The sequence below is a fragment of the Morone saxatilis genome, unplaced genomic scaffold (genome assembly GCF_004916995.1).
Source record: "Morone saxatilis isolate NCDOM2014 unplaced genomic scaffold, NCSU_SB_2.0 Contig17, whole genome shotgun sequence".
NCBI lineage: Eukaryota > Metazoa > Chordata > Actinopteri > Moronidae > Morone > Morone saxatilis.
The window spans coordinates 3,634,679-3,647,263 of NW_023339729.1; the positions used below are offsets into that span (position 1 = coordinate 3,634,679).

Consider the following 12,585-nt stretch of genomic DNA (forward strand, 5'->3'; position numbering starts at 1 on the left):
TGTGTGTGTGTGTGTTCTCCTGTTTCCTCTCCTGTCTGACCCTGTGACACCCTGTGCTCAGTGCTCAGATGGCAGGTCTGCTGTGTGAGGAGGAAGGCCCAGAAGCTGACAACGTTAAATACTGCGGCTACTGCAAGCATCACTATAACAAAATGGTAAGCTGGACAACAGTCTAGAGAAGGCAAACATATATTCATGCACAAAACATTGCAAAACAAAGGAAATTAAAGAGTTATAAACAGCTACAACCATCAGAGTTGTCCTCCCTTAAATGCACTGTGAGATTAACACTGCCCATTAACAGTAAACATAACTGCTAAACACAGCTGTTGTTTTTTTACCACCTCCTCAAACATTGTGCAATTATTTGTGCTTTTGAATCAATTTAGTCTGATTTCTGTTTGGGGGTTGTTCAGTCCAAACGAATCACTTGTGACTGACTCTCTGTCCCGTCAGCGTCATTTTCATTGGACACAAAAGCTGTAGTAGGAGCATTCACTTCAATGTGTTGCGTCAATCGAAAGCAGTGTGTTGATCTAAAACGTAGCATGTGTGGCTGCCTCAGTTTTCTCCATGATTGTCGCTATTTATCGGGCTCTGGCACAGCAAGACAGCATTTCCGTTTTTAATCTTACCTACAAAGCTGGGATGGGCTTGGTTTTCAGTTGGGGAAACAGTCAAAGAGCGGTTTGATCACTGAGATGAAAGAGATTTGAAGGTCACTTATTTCCTTTTAATGTAAAAGCTCACAATGAGCTTTGGTTTCTATTTTGATTGAACTTTAAATATTCTACATACAACATCAGCTGGCACTAGCACCCCAGCATTTCATACCAAAACAATGGGCAATACGTCTCCCCAGACTCCATTGACAAAACCAGTCATATTACCAAGCAGATAATTGTAAAGCAAACTTTATAAATATTATTATATATATTACTATTATATTATTAAAGAAACTATATAAAACAGTCTTGGTTAGTCTTCCACTGTCCGACAATCACCAACTCTGGTTTAGTTGAAATCAATTCTTAATTCACTGGCATAGATGAGGAAAAAAACCTGTTTCAGTCACTCTACTCAGTTAGAAACAGAGAAACTCACGTGCACTAAAATGTATTTGCGGCCAGACCGGCTTTGTAAACACACCACAGAGGGGCTGGAATACCAACAAAGGGACACCATGACTCCCCTTTATCTTTCCATAGCAGTTGTTTGCTGCTATATTAATGTTTTAAATCTGTTGAACCTTTAAGCACTATTTGAAAGAAGAAAAAGCCGCGTTTAAGGTTTTATTTGGTCCTGGGACAACGCTCACTTTGTCCTTTGGTTTTTACAGCAAAAGAAGTTGCGCTCCAGTGAAAATACAAGCAGCACGTTCAGTCATTCCAGGGGGCGCTCCAGCTCTCCATCACAGGACAAACACCACCACCACAGACAGAGGAAGGTCAGCACTAGTGTTGATGTATGTAACTGTAACGGCTAGGTGAAGTGCTAAGTACCAAAGGTTGGCATCAACTATGTGGTCAGATTTGTACTCGCGTTTAGATATTCTTCAGTTTCTGATTTAAATGAGAACTATTTTACTGAGAGTTCTGAGTTCTCGTCTGTCTGCTTGTGTTCAAACAACATTTAACATTCGAAAGCTTTGGCTTATTCTGTTAAATGAAAAAAATGGTTTCAAAGTGAGATATTTAAAATAGAGTTTTGGTATTTGTACCAAGTATAAAAAAAAATTTAATACGATACTAGCCCTAACAATCGTGCGTGTGCATGCTTATTTGTGTAAGAGGCTAGTGTATGCTTGGTAGGACCTGACTGTTAACATACGTGAGCCCTGTTTGTTACTCCGTCTTCAGAGTCACAAGGACAAGATTCGGCAAAAAGAGCGCCACAAGAAGTCCTCCGACAGCCTGGGCTCTTCAGTGACCACCAGCAGTATAGAAAAGGTATGAAAAGCCAACCCACAGGATGACTGTGGGATGGACAATTTAATTTAAAAAACACTGATGCCACAGTGCCACATACATTAAAGAACGGTCGCTCTTCTTAATCTTGTTGTGACCTGTGTGTTTTGGTACAGATATCCTCCAGTCACCACAGCAACAAGGACAATGAGGGAAAACCTAAGAAGCTGAGCTCACACAGCCATGGTCATCGCAGTAAGAAGACAGGAAGCACTGGCAAGAGCTGCTCCTCCTCCTCCTGCTCCTCCAGTCCATTCAACACAGGTACCACGTGAAGAGTGAAATATTGGGAAGGTGACATAAAGATGTCGAAAAATGTTGATAGTGACATAAGTTGAGTCTGAATACAACTTTGTGTTTCTCTTGGAGGTGGCTCCCTGTCTTCCGCTCAGGACTTCCATCAGTTCTCATCGTCCTCCCGCCTGGAGCGCGACCACGACCGAGGCGGTGACGACCACAGCGGTGAGGAGCGCAAGGAGCGTCACAGGAGGCCAGCCGTCCAGGAAGACGAGGACGAAGAGGACGATGAAAAGGAGGAGGAAAAAGATGAAGAAGAGGAAGAGGAGGAGGAAGAGGACAGTAAATTCCACAAGCCACCAGCTTTGACTCCTGCTGATGGCCCACTGGCAGGGTCACAGGGTCACGACAGGTTGGAGGGCAACTCGAGCCCTCACAAGGCAGGAGTCCACCGGATTTCCACCTTTGGGTCCATTATGCGCATCACCACCTCATCTGGGCTGGGCAGCAGCAGCAAGATCCGGAAGATCTCCTCCTCAGGGGACTACAAACCCTCCAAGTCTCTCTGTAAACCATCTCAGCTGAGCACGCCGCCTATCCTGGAGGAGGCAGACCTGGAGGACAAAGCCACGCCCCCGCCGCTGCCAAGAGAGAGGAGGCACCGCGGCAACAAGAAGAGCAGCCACGGCCCAGGGCGCCCGCGGGGCAGCAAGAACCGGGAGAGGAGGGAAGAGGAGCATCACCACCACCATCACCACACAGCGCCGCCTCCTCCTCCAGCCTTAACCTCCTCACTCTACCCAAGTCCATCCTCCATCCCCCACCCCGCCTTCCCCTCCACGCTTCCTGCCACCACCCTCTCTTTCTCTTCCTCTTCTTCCTCTTCTTTCTCCTCCTCCTCTGCCGGCAGTTTTTCCACAAGCCGTGGCATCTCACTGCTCGGCTCCGGTGAGTCTAAGTGAGTGGGTGTGTGTGGTAGCCCTCGAGTTTCCTGTGTGTGTGTGTGTGAGAGAGAGAGAGGGAGAGAGAGAGAGCGTGCTAAAAAAAACTTATCACTATCTGTTTGCACTTTGGTGTGTTCATTTGCAACTCAACTACTCAAGTGTTGAAATGTTCCATTACACATGTGCCATGTCAGCAGCACAGTAGCAGCTTATCTGAACGATGTAGCAGAACAGGCCAAGCAGGACAAATAAAGATACCGTTACATGGCACTGTTTTTCATACACGTGGTTTTAAAATTCTAAATGTTTTGTAAATCTGTCTCACAGTATTTATTTCATCTGTACAAGGCAGAGATATTGTGCTAGATAGTGTTTTCTGTGAGCTGCAACATGTCTCCGGGGGGTAGGTTTCCTGTCCTACTTACAGATTGATTCTCTCGTGTACACAAACGCTTGCGTGCTGCGTGTGGTTGTCTTTTGGGGTCTTACAACTTCTTAGAGGAAAATAATGATCAGCATCTCTTTACCTAACTTCCCCTTTCTGATCTCTCAGGTATCTACTCCAGTCTCAAGGACCCTCTCACGCTGGGCGGGGGTGTCTGCAGTACCCCTCTCTCCCTGGGTGGAGGGGTGTGTAGCACCTCCTTGTCCCTGGGAGGGGGTATGTGTAGCACCCCTCTCTCCTCAGGACTCCTTCAATCCCACGTCTCCCCACTTCCACTTCCGTCAGTAAGCGCTGTCTCAAACACACAGGTACTTCAGAAAGGGAGGAAGTTAGATCAGTCAGCATGAAGGTTTGCTCTGTACTCTGTAGAAGTTTCTACTGTTGTAAAGCACGTTGTGACATTGTGAAAAGTGGAACTGTATAAATATATATGATGATTTGAATTGTTAGCGCTGCTATTATTAGCCACTGCTTGTCACTTATTGTTGACTTGCTGGATAGAAAAGAACACGACAGAGCTGAAACGATTAGTTGTTGATCAACAGAAAATGAATCTGGGACTATATCACAATCAATGAATCATTTCAGTTATTTTGCAAGCAAAACTGCAAAAACCGTTTGATGGTATGAGCTCATCAAAAGAGGATTTGCCGCTTTTCTTTGTCGTGTATGACAGTAGACTGAATCTTTGGGTTTAGACCGTTGAAATCAAACAATGTGAAGACGTCTTTAGGCAATTTTCTCACAATTTTCAGACTTTTTTAATTACATTTCTGACAATTTTTTGACTTTCTTTCCATGGACAAAACCATTCATCAATAAACTGACAAAATAATGAGCAGATTAGATGATAGATGATTACATCTAAAGCTAAAATGATTTGCAAATAAATGATAACAAACAAGTACTCAACCACAGTTTATTTACATATTATTTATTGATTGAAAACTTCAAATAACTAAATAATTGATTAAAGGCAAAATCGCTGTTTTCTTTGCTTTTATATCAATGAAAATTTTATATTTAATACTTAAAATTGTTTATCGGACACAACAACAATTTGTTTGCATCACCTTTGCCTTTACCTATTCAGAGTAAATGAATAACAGAAAAATGTATTATAAATGATTATAATGATTGTGTTTGCATAATGCACTTTTTTGATATTTGATAATGTCAACTTCATCTAAGACTGTGAATGAGTAATAGTGAATAATATTAAACCATGTCGCACACTGTTACGTGGGGCAGATGTGGGTTATATTACCATTAGACAAGGGTTTATGATATGACGTTCTTTTTTTTTTTACCAACAACCTCTCCAGCTTGTGCAGATGATTTCTTCATCAGCCAGATGTTGATGTTCACTATCTCATAGGTCCATCCAGGTTCCAGCACCTCCTATAGCCTGACCTCCACTCAGCCTTTCGCCAGCTGTCTCCCCACAGCCCAGACACTGCCGCCACTACTGAGCCAAGCCCAGACCTCACTGCCAGGTGAGAGGAAGTTGGGAGGGAGTTCAGAGATCAGTATGATGAAGCTTTAGATAAGCTTCCACAAGAAAACCTCTTCTGACACAAATATTCTTCCCTTTCTCAGAATCTGACATACTTTAAATCTCTTCGTACTGTACCGCCTACCAGTGAGTAAAGTTCATGACTCTTTGTTCCCGTTCTCAGAGTCCGACCTCGATGACTGTCGCTTCCCATGTCAGGGGAACTCACCGAGAGAGAGTCTTTCTTCACAGTATGTCTCATTTAATCTTTTTTGATGTTAAGTACACTTACACAATATATGATTTTGCACTCCTCCAGAGCCGCTGAAAATGAGTGAGTGAGTAGTAAAGCACAGTTTCAGTTTCTCGCTATCTACTCATCTTTCATCCATCAAATGAAACATCATTTGGATAAATTTTCCCTGTGCTGTGGCTGTAGTCAGATCAGTTTCTATTTCTGTAACCAGCAGCAGGAAACGATTACCAGAGTGACTGCGAATACTAACCACAGCCACAGGTCTTGGTAGTTTCCCAGCCTGGCTGTAGCAATGACTTCTTTCTGTTGGTTTTCTCCTCCTCCACACCCAGGTCTCCTATGAGCTGTCTTCCTCTTCTGTTTGACCAGAGAGATGGTTTGGGTGCAGGAGTCAGAGCCCGTCCTGAGAACGTCCCTCCAGCCAGCTCTCACATTGAGCTTCTGTTGGAGAAGCATGGCAACGGAGAAATGGGAGTCAACAGTGAGTAAGCCCAGAAAAAGATGTGCAACCGTGGTTCCCGTGAAGTTACAAGATAAAGCTGATTGTCACAACATGATTAAAGCGATAAGAATGGAAACAAGCCAAACAGGTTGGGAACCACTGCAATGCAGAGCAAAAAATACCTTTTGTAGTCTGCACATGATTGTGTTTACATGCACTCTGTGAGACAACGCCTTGCCTCTATTTAGAGATGATGAATGTACCTATGGATGCTGTCAGGGACAAAAAAAAAATAGCTCAGTAAAAGATAGCATGCGCTGTTCCTTCTCTACGTTTAATTTCTGTCGAGATCTCTCCTGAACCACAGTGCTCACTGCGTCTTACTCTGACTCACTGTTTCTCTGGGGACATCATCAGCTGACACTTGCTTTCTAATCTATTCTTTGCTCCTTTTTCTTCCTCCTCCCAGAGCCGTCATATTCTTTTCCATTTTGCCTCATACTTCTTTCAGCTTTCTTATTCTGTCTATTATTTCCACCATTGTCTGTCTTTGTGCCATTGTTGCCTCTCCCAAAATCAGAGTGTGTATATTTTTATGCGTCATAGCCTCCCATTCTCTGTTAAAAAGCCCTGCAGTCTCCACCTTGAATATGTTTCTCTGTGCCGCAGGGAGAGTTCACTTTAGAATAATGACTATAACTGTTAACTGCTCTTCCACTCTGCAGAAATGGGAGAGAAGAGAGTATTTGTTCTGTGCGTCTGTGATGCCGGGGACGCTGCACAGACAGCTCTATAGAAAATCAATTAGAAAGCATTTAGAGGATGGGGTTGAATTCCTAGTTCAGAGCTGACACTAGGAGGCCTTAGGAATCACTGGTTCATGACTGCACTTTATTGCACATTGGTCGAATCTTCAGTTGTACAGCTTTGACAGTAATTTATAGAAAAATGTGAATTAATTCACAAATGATGTTTCAGAAATATTTAATTCAGGGCAGGTATACAGCCGCTACTGTAAGTGTGTAATATGAGCCTACCTGGGGCTCACCCATAGAGGTCTTTCTACATATTTGTCTTGATTAGACCCCTTCCTGATTAGGACTGTGGGCGCTTCACTGACATCTCCCTCGTTCTACTGGTATCTTTTTGAACCTGTTACGGTGCAACAACTCAGGACTGTTCCCTTCTTAATAAACACTCATTAACTAAAAGTGAGCATTAAATTAAGATTTAAGACACTTATGAATCGTCATCATTTGTGTCATTACTGACAAGTATAGTGTTGCATTTGCAACTATAATGTTCACATTATCAAGCATTGTGGGAGAGCAAAGAAAAAAACTAAAATTAAAGGCACTACACAATGCATAACATTTTACTATTAAATTTATTTACTGTATTGTGTTAGCTCCCTCCCACATCAACCAAAGCAAAAGCCTAATCAGTCCAACACACAGGTGGGTGCATAGGACCTTTAAAGTGGACTAAAATAAAGTTTAGAGCAGGTCACTGTGTCTATTTGTATTTGTATGTTTGTAAAACATATTTCCAGTGTTTGAATTGTGAAGGAACCCAGTCATTGCATTAATGAGTTAATGCCACACCCATACTCTGTTTAAATTGACAACTCACCTCGTTTGCTAAATCCTCTTATTATAATGTTAACACTGCTTCATAATAATTTCATTTCATACTATATTAATTACAGATTACTTTGGTCTCTTGGAAAAGGCTGTGTATTTAGTGGATATTTCATAATGTGCCAGTGTGGCTACATCTCTAATCATCACAACTGTAATACTTTTGTAAGTGACATGAGTGGCAGTTAAATTATAATCCCTTAAAAGAATCCTGCTCTGTCCTGGCGACTGGCATCCATTTAATTTGGAATTATTTGGAAACTGAGCTGCACTGCCTTCCCATGCTTGTCATAGTCAAACTGTCATCACATCCTCACATCGCCCCGCCCAAAATACAGTGAGATAATGGAAGCAGAGCTCCACTAAAATACTGTTTCTGTCTGATGACGTATCTATCCTCCCTCCCTCTTCTAGTTGTAGAGATGCTCCAGTCACTCCACTCCCTGCAGCAGGAGAACCAGCGCCTCCAAGATCAGATCCTCAGCCTGACGGCCAAGAAGGAGCGGCTGCAGCTGCTCAACACAGAGCTGGCCGTGCCTTTCCCTCCACACATCCTTTCCGCCCAGGGCTCCATGCACACCTCTGCACAGATCAACTTCCTATCATCCATCCAAGGTCAGATTATTCATATCTTAAAACACTGTTACTATGGTGTCATGTAGTACACTCCCCATCTATATTTTTCTCCCCTCCTTCCTCCACCTGCATGTAGTATTTTAAACATCAGTGTTATTGTCAGGTTAGGTGAGATTCCTTACAGTAAACTTATCAGATCATAGATGATATGATTGATAACATCTGTCTGTATTGTTGGTTATTCTTTCCACTGACAAAACAACGCACTGTAAACTCAAAGAGGTTGTTCCAGCCTGATCTGTCTGCACCTCTCTTCCGGTTTTGTTAAAGGTGTAAATGTGGCAGAACAAAACAAATGAATGAGCACTACGGCCCACCAGACTCCATTGACAAAAACATTCATTTTACCTTGCAGATCATAAAACTCACTTCAACAGTCTTTGTTAGTCTTTTCCACTGTTCCAACACATATCACCAACTCAATTCACACAGGTGAGAAATAGGCGCAAAATAGAGTTGGCAGTGTAACGTTGTTCTTGGGGACAAATGCACTGGTAAAAGTGCTTGTTACTCAGTGTCTGACATTATGGAAAGGATCCCTACAGAGTAAGATTTTTTTTTCTGAAAAAGCCCGTATATTGCTATTGCTCGCCACCAGATTCCACTTTAACCTCACAGATAATCATAAAACACATTCATTCAAACTTGCCAGGAACAAAATAAAACACACCAAAAAAGTCTCTTCACTGTTCTAACAATCACCAACTGTAACTAAATCACCTTCCATGGTGTCCACCATGTCGAACCGTCATGTTTCTATGGTAGTCCAGAATAGACAAACGAAACACTGGCTCTAGATAATTGCGTTCACGTTTCTCCTTTGCACTTGGAATGGGAGGGTGAAGCGACATAGTTGCAATCTGCAACTACATCACTAGATGCCACCAAATCCTGCACTCTGGTCCTTAAAGCAAAGCAGTATCACTCAGTGCCATGAATCAGTGCAGCAACCCTGTGTTTGTCCCTCTTTTCCTTAGACCCCCTGAGCACCAATAAAAGTCCCCTGTCGAAAAGCTGCTTCCTGAATGACACCTCCTTTGTTACCTCGTCTGAGGTAAGAACCTTTTTACCTTGAACACACTGTACAACCCATACTAGCAAGTACAGTTCTGCCTATTAAACCTCTTTTGTAACAAGATGTGTATAGGTTTGTGTATAGGCTGGCATCACATTATTGCACATTTAGACTGACTGTGTGCTTTTTGTGGCAGTGTTTATTCACTGTAAACTGATGTTCAAAGGTACTGAATGCACATCAAATGCAAGCTAAAAGCTAAATATCTAAAATGATGTTTTATGTCTTTGTTCCAGGAGCTCCACTCTGGTAGTCCTTCCCGCAGTAGCTCTTCCCTCTCCTTTCAGAGCACTCCTCCTCCTCAGCAAAGCCCCGCCTCCTTCGGCCAGCCCCTGCTGAACGGCCTAAGCCGAGGTTTGAACGATGGTCTGGGGGCCATCAGTCAAGCCGGCAGCTCCTCTTTGCCCGTGGTGGGCGGGCTCATGGCATCGCTCACAGGAAGTCCTCAACTGAACATGAACGGTGTGCTGGGCAGTCTGAACGGCGTGATCCAGTCTCCTGTGCAGAACGCCCCTCAGCCCACACTCCCCGCTCTGCGACCCCAGCCTCCACCTCTCAACCCCCAGGCACTGGCACAGGGCTTTCAGCTTCCCAAGAGTGCCAGCCCGTATGTACCCAGTCTGTCTTTAAATCCACTTTCACACTAATGGCTGTTTTAATTAAAGGCATTGACTTAAACCAGGGATCACTCTCTGATTGTTTGGACTGATCAGCTGAGCGTGTGTGTGTGTTGTCTGGTGTGTAATGTGTGTTGGTGTTTGTGTTTCAGGTCTTCTCTCCTGTCCGAGCAGCAGAAGCAGCTTCTTCTCGAGCAGCAGCAGCAACAGCAGCAGCTCCAGCAGTTCCTCGCCTCACAGAACTTCACTCCTGTGAGGACACTCACTTTTTTTTTTTAAGTTATTTTTTGGGCCTTTCCGCGCCTTTATTTGGACAGAGACAGCTGAAGATAGACAGGAAGGAAGGGTAGAGAGAGAGGGGATGACACTCAGCAAAGGGCCACAGGTTGGATTCGCACCTGGGCCGCTGCAGTAACTCCGTATATGGGTCGCCAGCTCTACCGACTGAGCTAACCGGGCGCCCCGAGGACACTCTTTTTAGCACTCTTATTCTCAATCCTCATCTTCCTCGCAAAAACTTCCTTCAATCTTAGTCTTGTAGTTAGCTATTGGCACACCAGGTTTATTTTTATAGACCTTAATTACGGTGACAGTCTCAAAGTTCGTCTGTGGACATTTTAGACTTACTTACTTAAATCTTCTTTTATTAAATGAATAGTTCAACATTTTGTGGAATACCTGTGAAATGTCCTGTGGTCACTGTGAGGTTGCCAGGCAACCAAAAGCGACTTCAGGAAGTTACAGTGCCCAGCCAAGAAAATAGTCCCACACATAGCGCTCTATAAAACCACAACTTCAGTACAGATTAAAAAACAAACGAGGTATAACGTGTTTATTAGTGAGCTTTACAGGTGCTGGTGTTACCTTTGGACAGAGCCAGGCTAGCTGTTTCCCATTGTGTCCAGTCTTTATGCTAAGCCAAGCTATAGTCTGCTGGCTATAGCTTCATAATTAACATACATACATGGGAATGGTATGGATCTTCTCAAGAAGAGAGAAGTATACAGTATATCCCAAAATGTCTGAAACTATTCCTTTAATTTGACCCGTTTCCGGTTCAACCCAGCTAGTTTGAAGAATTTACCAGAATCACTGGTAATTTGTCTAATACTACAGTAGTGATCTGCCTTGTTTAGTCTTACTGTCATTAGTATCCCATGCATGGTAGACAGCAGTCATTTACAGTCAGAGATGTGACACTAAAAGTATAATGCTAGAGTGTTAACTTTACATAAGAGTAAGAAGAGAAATATTGTCGATTTAATAGCACTGACACATTTGCTTCAGAGATTAATATGGGGAAACCAATATGCAGTAGTATGTCACTAACTAGCCACTGAGGTTATTTATGAGTCACTGCGAGACTCCTTTTACAAAAACAGGAAACCAGCCAGCATGAATGTCCCTATTTGACTTGCAAAGTCTGGTGGAGTCTGGAAACAAGCATACACAGTGGACTGTGGTCTAATAAATCTAGACCTGGTATCTGGGTTCAGGGTTTATTTGCTATGGTACATTCAAGACAGGTGAAACAAGTGATAATAGCACAACATGGATGATCCAAGGAAAGTTGCTCTTGTTCAGGGTAAACAAATCATAGATAAACTTTTCTTGTAGATGATGTTCCCATTCATTGAAAAGATGGAATTGATAAACTTACATTTACATGAGCTGGATTGTTATTGATGGCTTATGGTAAGAACCGTTTGCTCCCCACCACCTACTAACTGAGAATGATCTTTCCTGATCTAACTAATGGAGCTCATCTGTGCACAAAGAAAAACAATACTTCCCCTAGTGGTTAAATCAGAAAGTACATACAAATGGCTCCTACATTAGTTATTAAGATTATTAATTATTCAATCTAACTTTCAGCACAGAGATGTATTAATTTCACCATTTGCAATGCAGAAACAGAAGCTTGATGTCACATAACTGCACACTGAGCTCACAGTTCATTCTCCCAGCTGTCCGAGTTGGGGGTTACAGGGGTCCTGAGCTCTGTCTTCTCCCCCGTCCACCAGGAGCAGCAGGTGGTGGTGTGCCAGATGCTGCAGCAGCAGAGACAGAGGGAACTGCAGCGCCTGACAGGAGCACTCACCTCCACCCCAAACTCACCCATGATCGCCCAGTCCCCCAGCCTGCTGTCCTCAGCCACAGCCTCACCCCTGCAGGGCGGCCAGGGAGGCAGCCTCTTTGGCCTGCAGGACAACGCACTTCACAAGCCCGGGGTGAGTAACACTGCAAGGGTTTATTCTTGAACTTATTCTTAATCATTTATGATGGTGCGCTTATGATCAATTAATAAAAGGTACAGAGCATAAAACCTTTGCTTACGCAGGTTCTAAGAAGCCCATTTGTAACTTACCTACCTGTGATCTATAAATATCAAATTAACTTACACAAATGAGATTTTAGTCAGGAGTTGCCATGGATCAAAAGACATACGTAAAAGTGGTGAATTATCAGTGTTTAATTGTGAGAATCAACACTTATTTTAGTGAGAAATCTTACTTTTGAATTGTTTGTACGGATTGTTAATATGTCAAATTTCTTAAAGGGAGTTTGGCTTAATATTTTTCCACATAGAGCACAGGGAGCTTTTCAAACTGCTGCATATATTTTCTTAAACATTTTCTAACTACAGAAACACTAAAGCTCTGTTATTGGTCATAATTGAAGGCTCTGTGTTGGAGAATATGACACTTTCAGGTGTTAATTAAATAAAATGTTCCTGCCATAATCCTGCACCCCCCACTTTTTTATTTTTATTTTTTGGGGGGGCTTTTATTGCCTTTATGATAGTGACAGACAAAGATAGACAGGAAAGG

At 43.0% G+C, this 12,585-nt stretch overlaps 1 protein-coding gene across 1 annotated transcript in view; it reads left to right on the top strand.

Moving 5' to 3' along the window:
• LOC118326755 (protein AF-17-like) overlaps positions 1 to 12,585 on the top strand; it is a 22,892-nt gene that overhangs the window by 7,201 nt on the left and 3,106 nt on the right. Inside the window, exons 6-19 of the mRNA XM_035659819.1 lie at positions 62 to 155; positions 1,340 to 1,447; positions 1,860 to 1,949; positions 2,084 to 2,231; positions 2,337 to 3,152; positions 3,702 to 3,901; positions 4,972 to 5,089; positions 5,273 to 5,339; positions 5,677 to 5,825; positions 7,841 to 8,041; positions 9,040 to 9,116; positions 9,374 to 9,744; positions 9,907 to 10,006; positions 11,779 to 11,985. Of these exons, the coding sequence (XP_035515712.1) occupies positions 62 to 155; positions 1,340 to 1,447; positions 1,860 to 1,949; positions 2,084 to 2,231; positions 2,337 to 3,152; positions 3,702 to 3,901; positions 4,972 to 5,089; positions 5,273 to 5,339; positions 5,677 to 5,825; positions 7,841 to 8,041; positions 9,040 to 9,116; positions 9,374 to 9,744; positions 9,907 to 10,006; positions 11,779 to 11,985 (2,746 nt within the window). The remainder of the gene's footprint in view (positions 1 to 61; positions 156 to 1,339; positions 1,448 to 1,859; positions 1,950 to 2,083; positions 2,232 to 2,336; positions 3,153 to 3,701; positions 3,902 to 4,971; positions 5,090 to 5,272; positions 5,340 to 5,676; positions 5,826 to 7,840; positions 8,042 to 9,039; positions 9,117 to 9,373; positions 9,745 to 9,906; positions 10,007 to 11,778; positions 11,986 to 12,585) is intronic.